This window comes from Mastigoproctus giganteus, chromosome 4, assembly GCF_048544385.1.
Source record: "Mastigoproctus giganteus isolate SK-2022 chromosome 4, ASM4854438v1, whole genome shotgun sequence".
NCBI lineage: Eukaryota > Metazoa > Arthropoda > Arachnida > Uropygi > Thelyphonidae > Mastigoproctus > Mastigoproctus giganteus.
This window is the reverse complement of record NC_143578.1, coordinates 224,884,305-224,900,327: the sequence shown is the minus strand read 5'-3', so window position 1 is coordinate 224,900,327 and position 16,023 is coordinate 224,884,305. Positions and strand designations below refer to the sequence as shown.

Below are 16,023 nucleotides of genomic sequence, written 5' to 3'. Positions count from 1 at the left end.
TGAACAAGTTGTGTAAGGCCATTTAGTAATGCAAAAGCCTTAGCATCTTGACCAGCTGGGTCTCTATAACTAGAAAGTTGAAGCCATCTGGAGTTGTGAATATTAAAATCACCAAGAAAAATTATTTTACTGTTAGGAAAATTAGATTGGAGAAAGTTGAGTTTGAAAGAAGGGATGTCAAGAAGTTCTGAGTGATTTGCAGAGTTAGCAGATCAGTAGAGACAACAGATGGTATTTTGATAAAATGAATTAGCATTAGCATTAGTAGAGGCATTTGATGCAAGAAAGCAAGCTTATGCAGCATCAGCCAAAAAAAAAAAAAAAAAACCCACTTCACCCCTCTGTTCGTTCAAAATACCTGTCCAGCTGAGCCTTAAACTTATTTAGGCTATCAACCTCCACCACAAGGGATGGAAGTCTGTTCCACCAACCAACCACCCGCTGGCTAAAGGCAAATTTCCGCACATCTATCCTACATCTGTCTTTCCTCAATTTGAATTTATGCCCTCTCAGGTGATTTTTCTGAGCTAGAGGAAGAATCCCATCAGCATTGAGCATGCTCAAACCATTCAAGGCTTTATACACCTCTATCAGATCACCTCGCTGGTGCCTAGTCTCCAGACACTGTAATTTGCAAAACTTAAGCCTTTCTTCGTAAGAGCACCCCTTTGTTCCATTCACTAATCTTGTTGCCCTTCTCTGTATTCGTTCCAGCAGCTCTACATCCTTCTTGAAATGAGGCCTCCAGACCTGTATACAGTACTCTAGGTGTGGCCTGACCATTGCCTTATACAAGGGAATAATCACCTCCTTATCCCTGCTGGAAAAATTCCTGTATATCATTGACAATACTCCATGAGCTACTCTTGCAGCCCGTCTGCACTGCTCAGAGAACTTCATATCTGCCTGCACAACCACCCCCAAGTCCCTTTCATTCTCTACCACTGTCAGTGTAGTACCACAGAGTTGATACGTTGCTCTGGGGTTGCTGTTTCCCATGTGTAGTACTTTACATTTGTCAATGTTAAACTTCATTTGCCACCTCTCAGCCCATCTGCTCAACCTTTCCAGATCCTGTTGCAGTAGCATAGTGTCAGTAGTGTCCTTGACAACCCTGCCAACCTTTGTATCGTCTGCAAACTTGGACATTAAGCTTGATATACCATCATCAATATCATTTATAAATACAGAAAACAATAATGGACCCAACACTGAGCCCTGAGGGACTCCACTAATAACATTAGTCCACAATGAGCAGTGTCCATTGATTAGCACTCTCTGTCTTCTCCCCCTCAACCACCCCTTTATCCATAGCAGCAATTTGCCTCCAATGTCACACTGCTCCAATTTGTGTAGCAGTCTTCCATGTGCAACAGTATCAAAAGCCTTTCTAAGATCCAAGTATATAATATCAAAGCTATTCCCTGCATCCAGTTCTTTTGTGACTGCATCATAATATCCAATCAAATTGGTCAGGCAAGACTTCCCCTTAACAAAACCATGCTGTGTCCGAGCTATAACTGAAGTCTTGTCTAAATGATCCTGCAGTGCTTCTTTAACCAGTGCCTCCATTAATTTTCCTGGAACAGAAGTTAAGCTCACAGGTCTATAATTACTTGTGTCAGCCTTTGATCCTCCTTTGTGAATTGGGGTCACATTTGCACATTTCCAGTCTATGGGTACCTCCCCCCGAGTCCAAGGAAGCTCTCATAATTATGGCTAAGGGTTTGCTTACTTCCTTTGCTGCCTCCTTTAATATAACTGGATAGATCCCATCCATCCCAGATGCCTTTCTTGTGTTTATCTTCAATAGTTTCTCCTCCACTTTACTCCCAGTTATTTCAAGATTCTGTAGCTTACTGCTAGAGTTGAATACACCTCTGGCATTCCCCTCGCTGAATAACTCCTCATGTGTGAATGTCGATGCAAAATATTCATTTAGTTTGTTAGCTACCTGAGCAGGGTCATCAACAGTTGACCCATCAATATCAAGTGGACCAATCTGATTCATCCCCTTCCTTCTAGAGTTTACATAAGTAAAGAACTCTTTGCTGTTTTTCTTTGCATCCCTTGCCAAGGATTTCTCGTAATCTGCCTTCGCCTGCCTAACCTCCTTTGTAACTTGGTTGCATATCAACTTGTATCTATCATAGGCTTCTGTGTCATGTGTTAATTTGTAAGTATCCCATGCATTTTTCTTCTCTGCCATATGCCTCATTAGTTCATCTGACATCCATTTTGGCCTAAACCTTGAACAATATTTCTTAGTTGGTATGTAAAGCCTAGTAGCTTCCAAGATTAATTCTTTGAATGCTTCCCATTTTGAATTTGCTGTTGGTAACATCATCAGTTGGTCCCACTGTATAGAATTTAAATACTGTCTCAGTCCATCGTAGTCGCCTTTACGGAAGCAATAACCCTTCCCTTTACCCCTAATGGTAGTTACCTCTTTGAGTAAATCCCACTTCAGCACACTGTGATCACTGCCACCTAGTGGTTCATTTATCTGCAGATTCTTAATGCATGAAGAATCACTGCTGATAATCAAATCAAGAGTGTTACTCCCTCTAGTTGCCTCCCGAACATGCTGATGTAGAAAACAATCATCCAATAAATCCACAAAAGCCCTGCTAGTGTGTGAGTGACCAGCCCCCAAATTCCAGTCAATATCTGGGAAATTAATCTCCCATTATAAGACTCTCTGATTTACTGGCCCACTCTATTTCTCTGTACAGTTTCTTATTATACTCATCAGAGTCATTAGGCCTATAGCACACTCCTACTCTCAATTTTGATCTCCAAATGCTTATGTCACACCAAACTGACTCAACACTGCACTGTCCAGCGATGTCGACTGGCTTCACTTCCTTGGTTTTTATGTGTTTCTTAACTAATAGCATAACCCCTCCCCCCTTCCTATCCTGTCTATCCTTTCTGTAGACGTTGTACTCCCCAAATTGCAGTTCTGCATCCCTTATATCTGTGTGACACCACGTCTCTGATATCCCAACAGTATCTGCCTTTGATGTTTTGAGCAGTACCTCAAATTCATCAAATTTATTTACTAAACTCCTAGCATTGGTGTACACGCAAGTATACCTGCACCTGTTTCTATTCTTAGCTACCCTAACACAACCCATGTGTTTACTTGTACCGCAATGGCTCCCAGCAGTCTCTGAAATATCATGCATCTTGTTTTTCAGGCTTCTGCTCATTCTAATAGAAGCAGTGCAAGAAATCTCTTTCACCTCTGCCAGTGGCTACTGTCAATCTATTGGTCTTTGTCACCCCCCCAAGCTAGCAGTTTTCCGACCCACCTAACACTGCCTCGATAGCATCAACAAATATTCTTGCATTTGCAATTAAAATGATTTTAAGTGATGGGGAATCTGAAAGTGGAAATTCCGGATTGGGAAGTCATTGATAAGGAATATCATAGCAGACATATGCACAAGTATCAACTTTAAAGTGAAAGCCTTTATTGAGTGAATCATTCACTGAGATGAGTGGTTGAGGAACCAATAATTGAGATTCTGTCAGAAGAAAGTAAATGGTGCTCAGTTGATTATAGATGGAAATTGACATCGTTTAGCTTGGAACTGAGGCTACATATATTTGTGAAATGGATGAGAATGTTTTTGGGATGTTTAGATATTTTTGCAGATAAGTTTATTCTGTCAATCTGAATATGCATGATGCATCTACTAGATAATATAAAACTTTAGGGAAAGAGGGGAGTTTGTGTGGATTGATGAAATGATGTTTGAATATAGTGTACACATGGGAAAAATATACCCATCTACTTGATATAATGTGGCCCCCAAAGATGCCTCCTGCATATACACTACTCAAACTCCTTCCAGTCATCATAATCTGGCAGAGTAGATCCCATGAGATTATATACTAGCTGTTCCAGGTGCTAGAAATTACCAAACGGTTTTGGGCTGATGGACTGTCTAGTGAGTGGCTTATGAAAACTGTTTTAATGCTGTACCTTTGAAATGTGAAAAATATTAGATTTCACTTTGATGCCCATCATAGTCTCAAAAGAAATGACTCATACTGCATAATACAAGAGGTGAGGTTGATGTAATAATCTCCTGATTTCTACAGTAATCTGCTGATTTATATATGTATGCAGTGAACTCCTTATTAATGAATATTCAGTATTTTGACAAGAATTTTTGATACCACAAATTCACTTTACAAATTCAAAGTCCAAATTTCTGCTCAACTTCGGCAACAGCCTTGTACATTCTTTATCTTTTGAAAGTAATGTGAATGGAATATTTAACCACTTTTGTAAAATTATTTTTTTTAAGGCCAAGTGAACATTTATGAGATCAAGGGCATGAAAATTCATAAGGCTACAAATAATAAGTATTTATTCAATATTATTGAACAATATATCTAGTCATTTTAGTACAAGGCCACAAAAGGCTGTGAGCAGGGTTCTGTTTGTCATTTCCCACTGGTTCTGTCTAGCATAGAAAATTCTTTTCCTAATATTTATTGTATAGTACGTTATAACATTATTATGATCAGAAAAGAAATGGAATAAATTTTCAATAAATAAATAAATACAAAAAATCTCAAATGTGTCAACCATGTATGGGACCAGACTTACAGATTTCAGAATTATATCTTTTGATACTTGTACCAATTGCAGCAAAACATAATATATCAGTATACTGCACTTTATTTTTACTGTGAAACAGTGCATCAACCAATAGCTTTCTTGCATCATTAGTGCATTCTAATATTACCCATGTGTGACAAAGATACAGGAATTTTCTTTTTGGAATGTGTCCTCACATTATTGTTCTATGTATGGAAAAATTGCTCGCAATCTATGAAGTACCTTTCAGGAATGTACCGTGTTCCTTAAATCTGAAATTACTCTACTATTTGTCCATTATACAGTTTTTTTTTTTTTTTTTTATTTACTTTGTTGCTATTGCTGTTAATGAGAGAAATATATTCTTGTAGTAAACAGAACTTACTACAGAACCAATTTCTCATATTAATGTTTTATTGAGAAGCATTAAGAACCCAAAATTTACCGAATATCTCAGTTTTAATGTCTTAAACCATGAAGCCCAGTTTAATATCTATGATCTGTGTAGTAAAAATATAGATCATAGATATTGAAGGTGTATGTAATTTAATTTTGCCTACTCTGAGGATCCTAGAGGTTATTAATAGTTGGAAACTATAATAGAAAAACAAACACTAATTACTGTGCAAAAAAATGTGCCATATTAATGCTTCAGTTAGGGTTATACTTGATAGATGCAGCTCTTCTACTTGAATACCAAGATCCAAAAAAAAAAAAAAAAAAAATGTGGAGTTTTTTTTTCTATAATAGTCTTGGAGGTATTTGTCTTTATAGTAAGGTTACTGTTGATATGGGTGTAACATGGTGTGTTGCTTTTTTTGTACCTCCCCACATTTTTGATTTGTATGTTTCTTGTCTTTTTTTTTTTTTTTTTTTATGTTCGTGGCTGCCCCTTGATTTGTCGATTATGTTTTTACTTACTCTGTAATTTGGTTTACATTAATTGATCCTCTTTGATTTCATTATTTGTGTTAATTCTTTTTATTATGATTTAATTTTTATTTGCATATTTGTTTTATTTAGACTTGCCTGTCAACTGGCTTGGTAAATGGTCAGGTTTACATTTTGTTTGTTGGTTGTATTTGCTTATTTAACCTTTAGAGGTTGTGTTCAGATTGTATATTGACATCCATTGACATTTTGCTGGATAGTACTCAATGATTGGTATATGATCCCCTTCGGAATTCATAAGCACTGATGTCTCCTTGAAGCAGTGGTGCTTGTAAGTTCCCTTTATTCAGTTCCATTTATTTATTATGAAAGTGGCATTTAAGCTTTGGTGGATATTAGAGTGGGTGTCCTTTGGTGGGGAATATGTGTTTGCACTGCAGAGGGTGAAAATTGCTTTCTTTTTATTATTTTTATGATTTTATTTTGAATATTGCATCATCTTGGTACTCGAGTAGCAGAACTGCACTTTGCTACGTATAACCCTAATTGTACGTTAATTTGTTGCATTTATTTCCTGGTAATTAGCATTTGGTTTTCTGTAAATAGCTTTAGAGATAAATCCACATTTGTCTTTATAGTAATGGTTGGAAAGCATTCGTATTGGGTACCTATTTTCCATTCATATTGATTCCTGTCCTTTTCATGCAAGCCAATGCACCTCCATGTATATATATATATATATATATATATATATATATATATATATATATATATATATATATAGCTACCTTTTATGTAGTTGCACTAGACAGATTTCACTAATGCTAGATGATAAACCCATAAGATGTAGGTACTTATTTATTAGACTCTATACATTATTCATCAGGACATCCTGAAGGACCACATTTCCCATGCTGACATTCACATCCTTATGGACTTGAAAAAGCAGATTAATGCAACTGAGATAGTGTTCGGTTACAGTATGTTGAAGACCACTAAAACAACAGCATAGAACAATTTCTTTCTTGATCCTGAAACATTATTTGTTATAGACATATTGTATTTGCTTTTGCACAGTGATTATTGTACTTCAATAGTGACAGACAATTGGGAGGCTGGCTCTTGGTTCATGAAATCTGGAGTTACAGGTGAGCATATACCCAACTGTGTAACAATTAACATGATAGTGGCATATTCACTCTGGAAGAGCATTATAAAATTTAAACTTTAAGGCTCATTTACTACTAATTGTCTGTTTCCTCCTCACATACTAGTTTCTGCAGAGACAGAGGATGCTCTTTCTTCTACAGCAGGTCGTGCAAAGTTGTTGCCTGTAATTGGCCACTCAGGGACTCTAGGTAATGTCTGGAAGTTAGATCCACTTACTGCCAAGTTTACTCTACGAGGATTGCTTCCATACAGCAAAGTGAGTTACTACGTATGTTATCTACACTATCTAAAGAAGTTAGAATTTAATTATTTTTGTAAACTTCAGTTATACAGTTAATTGCTGGTTAGTGATATATAATCATGTTTGAGTGCATATACAAATGCTGTCTACCCACCCTGAAAGCAACAACTCAGCTCCCATTAGATAAATTTTTACAAGGTTTTATATTTGAACATTTTAGAAAGATTTGTTGAGTCATCGCAAATTTTATTAAAATAAAATAGAAATCCAGAAAAATTTTTTTTTTCTTAAATACATATCTTGAATTACCTATACATGTATAAATGAAAATGTTTCAGATGCTTAAGCATTACTCAATAATTAAATGTAAGATCAACACATAATGTTCAGTATATGTTCTATTAGTTCATTGGAAGGTTTTAGGACCAATTTCATTCCATATCCCTGCCCCCCCCCCCCCCCCCCCCGCCAATTCATCTGTAAAAATATGTAAATGAAAGTATGCTATGTCAGTTCAAAACAAAATTTTTAGAGTATTATCTGGAAAAGTTTCAGTAAGTATAACAAAAATATGTTTTGTTGGTCCCTATGAATGTTTTTTAAGCCAAATTTTGACTGCACTTCTATGCAAATCCCACTGCATGTGGGATTTGCATAGAAGTGCAGTCAAAATTTGGCTGGCTATTTATCATTTGAACATTATGTAGTAAAGTTTTGGTAAATGCATCTTGAGTTTAGTGTAAAAAATTTTAACTGAACATGTTATTTGATAATCAAATAACATGTATATAAACTTTAACTATTAATGTCATTAGCTAATATTAATTAAATGCATTGATTGATAAAGAATATCATTACATGAGTTTTTAAATATGAATGAATGAATTAATATAATTAATGACACTTTCCCACATGATTGAAATTTTAGTTTAATTTATGGGGAAAATGTCAGAAATACAGTCTCCTTGATAGAATTCCAAGTACCAAACTAAGAACGGACAGCACTTCTGGATTCTTCTCTGTAATCCTGTCTTTTAATTACACAGCTCTGCAGCTGTTTAATAATTAGCATGATGACATATTCACTCTGAAGAGCATTATAAAATTTAGCTGGTGGTTTTTTTTTTTTTTTTTTTTTAAATCTAGTAATTATTGGCATAAAAATGTTGGTAACATGCAGCTTAATTGAGGATTTATTTATTTTTTGAGTATTATTTGGTCCAAATTGAGTTTCAGACACTTATTTCAGAAAGAAAAATTTTTCCATTTCATATGTGAAGAAAGTTATTTTTATTTTGCTCAGTTTTTTTCTGTGACAGTGCCCTACAGATTATTCATCATTGGTACTTTGTTGTAGAAAAAGAAGTTATGATTACAATATTGCTTTATTTCTGCAGGGCATTGTATATATTCATTTCATTCTTTCATTTGTTTTATCTGATTTAACTACCTGATTCTAATTTATAAAAATTGGCAAGTATATGGTACTTTCGTATGAAAAGATGTGAATTGATACAACTGAAGACAATAGAATAACCAATAATTTAAGTATTTCATGCTGATGATGCAATTAGCATCTAATCACATCATCAGTATCATAGCATAGATTTATAAAAACTCATTATTTTGTCAAATCAGATGTTGAACTCTTGTGAGACTGCTATGTTTAGCACATCAGAATGCAAGAGTAATTTAAATAAGATTCATTGAATTTGTAATCTTAGTATATAACATAGTACTGAAGACATCTTTCTATCAGAGCGAAGGTAATGTCTTCATATAGTCTCACATGAAAACACTATTAAAAGAGAAGCGTTTACTTAAATAACATTAAGAATGCTATTTATTGTGTAATCTGTGCAAAATGATTATATTTTGCACAGATTATTTGTTGCTAAACTGCATACTTCATTTCAATGATACTGAATGAAGTATTTTGTTTTACGCAATAAACATTGTTTATATAATACATATTGATAAAATTTATTTATCTAAATATATATCAAATCACATATTTGTATATCTTGTACCCAGCCAGAATTGTTAATACTAGAATCTTTAATCTTTCAAATGCCTTAGTTCTTTTAAGGATGATGCTTTAATCTTCTAGCAGGTGTGCAAAAAAAAAATACAAGAACTAGTGTACAGTATACACCATTCAGTTTTTGGAATATTGGAGCAAGAGAAATCAAAGCCAGAACCAAATCTTTAGAATGTCAACACAGGAGCTAATACATGGCACATTTTGTTCACAAACATGGAGCCATGAAGAAATTTTCATATCTGTACTTCATTTAAAAAATAATCAGTGATGTAGATCAAAATGGATTACTATACTGAAAGAATACTAGAGTCCACACTAGTATAATTCTAACAAATATTTTAATAAATTTTTAAAGTGTACTCGAGGGTTAAAATCACAAATTATGTTTGTGATTTTAACTCTCTCCTGCCTGTTTTTATCATTTATATTTACATGCTGTGAAAGTCAATTCATAAAATAGTGCTGGTTTTATGTTTAGGAACTCCTAGAACCTCAAACAGAGTTACTCAGATATGTTTTAGAACAGCCTTATTCTAGAGATATGGTGTGTAGCATGCTGGGTCTCAGCAAGCAGGTATGAAATGTTTATTAATATAAAATTTGAAAAGGTTTCAAAAATTAAATTAGTAACATAATTTTTGCCAATAATGTACTCATCATTAATGTTTGAATCCCATAAAGTATACCTTCTCTTAAAATCCTTAACATGATGTGAGCTTAATATTTATTTTCTTTATATTATGATTCCCTTTGGCCTAAAGCCTGGAATTCTATAGCATTAAACATAATGCTATAGAATTTCAGGCATATGAATATTATTTGAAAGCTTTTAGCAACTTAGGCAGAACTATTATGAATAATCGTATTTGTCTCTAACTTCAGCATAAGCCCAAACCATAAGGCTTAATCTTAACCTTCAGTTTACTTAATCTTCAGTCATCACTGTGAGAAAGATCTCTCTGTGATCAAAATTGAACACTTATACAGGGTGTCTCAAAAATATTGGTACAAACGTTTAGGGGAGGTAGGTAACATCTAAAGGAATGTGAATCGCATAGGAACCCATAACCGGAAACGTCACCATAAGTCAGTACACAGCACTGTTCATCAGTTTGCGAGAGGGAAAATTTCTGGTTTACTCATTCAAGCAGTATTTGCCGTACGAAGAACATGCATCGATATACGAACTGTGAACTGGCAGACATGCACCTAGTGTATGGATTAGCAGAGGGCAATGGACGAGCCGCTCAATGAATTTATGGAGAACGCTTCCCAGACAGACATGTACTGGACCACCATTTGTTTGTGCATGTGCATCAAAATTTGTGCGATTATGGGTCAATTAGAGGTAATAGGAGTAGTGCAGGCAGACCACGTTCGACGCGAACTCCCGCCATGGAAGAGAGTGTGTGTTGAATGCCATCCAGAATAATCCTACTACCAGCACACATGCCGTTACCTCTGCCTTAGGAGACGTTGCAGACGATTCCTTACACTCCTTTCATCTCCAAAGGGTTCAGTTACTGCTCCCCCAAGATCATCCTGCACATGTGGCTTTTGCGCAGTGGTTTCTCCAAGAAAGTGTTCCAGACTTGAATTTTCCAGCCTATGTTTTGTTTACGGATGAGGCTTATTTCACTCAGGAAGGCTTATTCAATCAGCACAATGCTCATGTGTGGGCTCACGACAACCCATACGGTGTACGTCCCCAAGCGGCACAACATCGCTTCGCAATAAATGTGTGGGCAGGTATGGTCGGTGACTACTTAGGCGGCCCATACCTGTTACCATCCCGCATGAACTCCGCTAAATATCGGATCTTTCTTGAACAAGTTCTACCAGGGTTACTTGACGATGTTCCAGCAAATGTGAGACACAACATTTGGTTTCAACATGACGGGGCACCTGCCCATTATGGAAGGTGTGTTCGTGACCATTTGAACAGGCGTTTTGGGTGTCGATGGATTGGCCGTGGTGGATCCGTTGCCTGGCCCCCACGCTCACCTGATTTATTGAGCCTTGATTTCTTTCTGTGGGGGCCCTCAAATCTATCGTGTATGAATCGCCTGTGGAGACAGAAATGGATCTCGTGGCAAGACTCGTCTGCGCTGCTGCTGCTACTGTCAAAGAAACTCCAGGTGTGTTCGACCGGGTCTGCCAATCCATGCTGCGTCGGTGTCACGCATGCATCGCGTCTCATGGTGGAACCTTTGAGCATCTGTTGTAACATCATGAAATGCATCCATCTCATACTCCATTGTTAATATTATGTTAAATAAATGTTTGCCACTAATTACTGTCTTGTGTCATTTCTGCTTCTTGTGCCTCTGCTACTACTTTCCCGTGACATTTCCGGTTATGGGTTCCTATGAGATTCACATTCCTTTAGATGTTACCTACTCCCCTAAACGTTTGTACCAATATTTTTGAGACACCCTGTATAATACCAGTTTTATATCATATGTGAAGTATTTTTGTCACAGATTGAGTAATATTGGTTGGTGCCTCCATCCTGTGTGAAGGTATATGAGATGTGGCATTAAAGTTTCTGGACTGGTGCTGTTGTAGTCATGTTCAATGAGTTTAAAAACAAGTGGTATGTTGTGGTTTTAACTTCCTCCGAGATGGTAGTACTTAGATTGTTCAGTAGTCTGACAAGTTGCAAGTAACAACCAGTTTTGTTATTCCAGGTCACAATTTTCCAGTGGAGCAACAAACGAATATCAGATTTTGCTTTAAGCTAGGAAAATCTTCAACAGAAACATGAGGTGTTAAAAACTGTTTATGATGATAAAACATTAATTCATGCCAGTGTGTTTAAATGATATAAGCAGGTCAAAGATGGAAGTGGGGATGTTCACAATGACCCAAGAAGTGGGCGTCTCTCAAAATGGGGACAGAATTGCAAAAGTTCAGGAAAAATGTGGCAAGAGATTATTGTTTGACCCCTCAGAATGATGGCTGATGGATTTGAGTAAGGAGTTGGATTTGAGTAAGGAGACAATTCATCAAATTCTGCACAAAGATTTAAGGAAAGGGAGGGCCTGTGCAAAATTTGTGCCACACAGCCTCACAGGAATGAAACAAAGTGTGTCATCATGCAGACTTTATTCAGACTTGTCAAGACAAGCCTAATTTCCTTGACTGTATTGTCACTGTAGGTGTGTTGGATGTTTCTGTACTACTGAGACACGAAATTTCAGAGCTGCAGTGGACTTCAAAATCATCACTGAAGCTCAGAAAGTTTTGCTTACAGGAGTCTAGGCTGGACTGGTGCTGTTGTGTGTCTAGGATCAAGAAGATGCTGATCATGTTTTTTGACAAAGTGTGAGTCACAAGAAATTTGTAAATGAAAGGGAGAGGGTCAATGTGTTTTATGTACAGGTGCTTCAAAGACTAGTGATGCATATTTCCCAGGTGAGACTGCAGTTTTGAGAGAAATGCATCTGGTACTTGTTGCATGACAATGCCTCCAACCATTTTGCACCTGTGAAGATATTTCTGACAAAACATGACATTGTACAGATGAATTGACCACAATATTCTCCTAATTTAGCACCAGTGGATTTTTTCTCTTTTTATTAAAAACTTCCCTCAAAGGAAAGATTCAGAATGTTCAAGACATAAAGATAAACATAAGTGCTGAACTTAATACATCATCTCTTCAAATGCCTTTGTTGACTCTTTTTCACAAACTTTTAGAACAGTGTAATAAGTGCATTCAATTATGTGGTGATTACTTTGAATAAAAATATAACCATTTTTGAGCTCCTTCACTTTTGTGTTCTTTTTATTGCACCAGTCCAGAAACTTGCCACGCCTCGTTTTTGTATACAAGTAACTGCATTTTTGAAGGGTAACAATACATAGTTCAGTGAGCAGTTACATCTGCCAAAAAATGTGCCTGTGATAATGACATTGAACATCCTCAAAAAAGAATAGTCCAGTGTGATGAAATTGGCTGTGTGAAATCACGCCTTATTGTTATATATGAGGATAGATGTGCCATTTCATCAACAGTATTTAGAAGTGATCTTTCTTCTATCCTACAGTTATAGTTGTTCACTATGACATATATTGGAAGTGCATCTTGTCCGATTGGTATCTTCCAGAGCATTTTGCCCACTTTCATCCTAACTAGAACCGTAAGGGAAAATAAGGTACATTACGTTTCTGTGGATCAGCCGGTGCTAGGTGTTTTCCTGTGTGTTTTTTGTTTTAATTACACTTTGGCATTGTTCTTAGCACTTTATAGACAGTGGAATGATAAGTGGCTGCCTCTTTAAAACTACATAAGCAAAACCATTTGGTTCACACCCACCCTGACAGGCAAAAGACCTGCACTATCTGTTCCACCTTACCATTCAAAACAATTCACCCAGCTTATTAGTATCAATAATTTACATTTGGAACCACAAAGCATGGTCCAGCATGTGGACCATGCTTTGTGGATCACTACTGAAATCATAACTCTTGATCTCTTCAACAATAATCTTCACTACTGGTGGCTTTCCTCTTCTATAAGCAACAGGTGATACATCTGTTTTGTCAGGCGCCTCCGTAGCCAGATGGGAAGGAGCAGCAGTGCATAGCACACGCTTCTTGATTAGACCGGGGTTCGAGCCTGTGACCACCAAATATGGAGGATGCGGAAAGGTCAGGGAATGATCACCGCATATCCCCGGAGCAATATGGCCTTAGTTGCTAATGCTCCTAAAAACCAAACAACAACAACAACAACATCTGTTTTGTCACACTTCATTATCATTATATACAAACTGTTTGACGAAAGAGATCTGTATTTTATGTAGATATGAGATATTTATTGTATGAGGATAATGATCTCTTTTGCAATAATCCTTATTTGCAGAGATCCTTATTGCATGGAAAAAAAAAAAAAAAAAAAAAAAAGGCTGCTCTGTAGGCAGGTGGGCAGGAGCAGTGATGCGTAGCACATACTTCTTGATTAGACTGGGGTTCGAGCCCGTGACCACCAAATACGGAGGATGCGGAAAGGTCAGTGAATGACCACCGCATATCCCTGGAGCAATATGGCCTTAATTGCTAATGCTCCTAAAAACCAAACAACAACAACATCTGTTTTGTCACACTTCATTATCATTATATACAAACTGTTTGACGAAAGAGATCTGTATTTCATGTAGATATGAGATATTTATTGTATGAGGATAATGATCTCTTTTGCAATAATCCTTATTTGCAGAGATCCTTATTGCATGGAAAAAAAAAAAAAAAAAAAAAAAGGCTCCTCTGTAGCCAGGTGGGCAGGAGCAGTGATGCGTAGCACATGCTTCTTGATTAGACTGGGGTTCAAGCCCGTGACCACCAAATACGGAGGATGCGGAAAGGTCAGTGAATGACCACCGCATATCCCTGGAGCAATATGGCCTTAATTGCTAATGCTCCTAAAAACCAAATAACAACAACAACAACAGCATGAAAAAAAGAGATCTTTATTATAACTGGATATAGATCTGTTTTGTATAGCAAGATTTTTAAATCCATTGTTGGTCACCTGGGAGTAATTTTGACCTACTACACTCCTAAATTTCACTTGAAAACTATTCTGTCCATTCAGAATAATCTGTTTTTTTTTTTGTTTTTTTTTTCAAGGTAATTTTTTTTTCCCACATTTTCTCTATTAAAAATTTGGGACAAATTTTTAATTCTTCTTATAAATATGTACTTATCTGTTTAAAATTTTTAAGTAATAACTAGCACTTACTCTAATGCATTATTTACTTCCAGCAAAAGCAGAGAAGCCCTGTACTAGAAGAACAGTTAGTTGAATTAATTGTTATTGCAATGGAGAGATCAGAAAATGAGACAGAGGCTATGGAAGATGGTGGCCCCACCCAGTTATTATGGCAACATTTGTCTAGTCAACTCATATATTTTGTTTTATTTCAATATGCAAGTTTTCCACATATGGTCTTAGAGCTACATGATAAGGTATCTGTTTGTAACTTTTTTAATTTCCTTTGATAATTTAAACATTATTAATATTAATTGAATATCTTATTCATATTTAATAATTATTGGGTGGGTTAAAATTCAGTGGGAAATATTCATTGATGCTAGCACTTTTTGATTTTGAGTCTACCAAACTCTCATACAAGCAGACAACTTTATAAACCATAAGATAACTGATGAATCAGTAACACAGCAGAGTTGTATAATGAAAATAATATATTTACAGTATGTTTCTTCATATTGAAGGCAGAATATCTTCTTTTTGTTTATATTCAATTTATTTTTCATAATGCTCAATAAATATACTTTTGCAAGAAATTTGGATGTATAAAGTAGTTAAAATAATTCAGAAAGTACATTTTTATTGCAGAAGTCACTCTTTTTCCAACTGCTGAATGTTCATTTCTGAAAAATAAAGTATGCTCAGGCATTGTTCTAAAATAAACACCAGTTTCATCAGTGTTGAAAATAGTCAGGACTAACTTCTTCCAATAAATTAGACAAGACATTTTCCACCTTTATCCGAGTCTAATTTTTGTCCATGAAGTTTTTTATACACAATACTGTCTCACTTCCACCTGTTCAGCCACCCATCTGTAGACTTAAAATTGGTTACACCAAGTTTCTTTGCAAATTTCTTCTTATTTTTGCATAAGATATTTCTACTGATGGGAGCATTTTTTAATTTTGCATTTGTGAACTGTCTGAGAAGTGCTTCTTCTACAAGTTCATTTTTTCCACCTCTTTTTCTTTTCCTGTTTAGATTGTCATTCTCAGTCACTTCATACAGTCATGTTCATGCAGTTTTCTATTCTTTAAAAGTTTACACAAAAGAGGCTGTATTAATGTAGCTTCTCTCTGACTACACTTAGGTAAACCATCATAAGCACTTAGGATTTTTTTTATTTTCACTCAAACTTAAATCTCCACATTTCTATTCTAAGAAAAAATAAATCACTCATTAGTTCCAGACAGAGGTCAATTGCAAACTAAACTGAAATCTGCTCACAAAAAGCATACAGTGGATACAGTATCGCCCATAAAGTGAGATTACATAATCACTTG

The 16,023-nt window shown here is 35.9% G+C and overlaps 1 protein-coding gene across 1 annotated transcript in view; it reads left to right on the top strand.

Moving 5' to 3' along the window:
- The window catches only part of MED23 (mediator complex subunit 23), a 163,785-nt gene that overhangs the window by 37,824 nt on the left and 109,938 nt on the right, over nucleotides 1–16,023 (top strand). Inside the window, exons 8-11 of the mRNA XM_090372486.1 lie at nucleotides 6,607–6,657; nucleotides 6,784–6,935; nucleotides 9,443–9,538; nucleotides 14,734–14,937. Coding sequence (XP_090228612.1) covers nucleotides 6,607–6,657; nucleotides 6,784–6,935; nucleotides 9,443–9,538; nucleotides 14,734–14,937 — 503 coding nt within the window. The remainder of the gene's footprint in view (nucleotides 1–6,606; nucleotides 6,658–6,783; nucleotides 6,936–9,442; nucleotides 9,539–14,733; nucleotides 14,938–16,023) is intronic.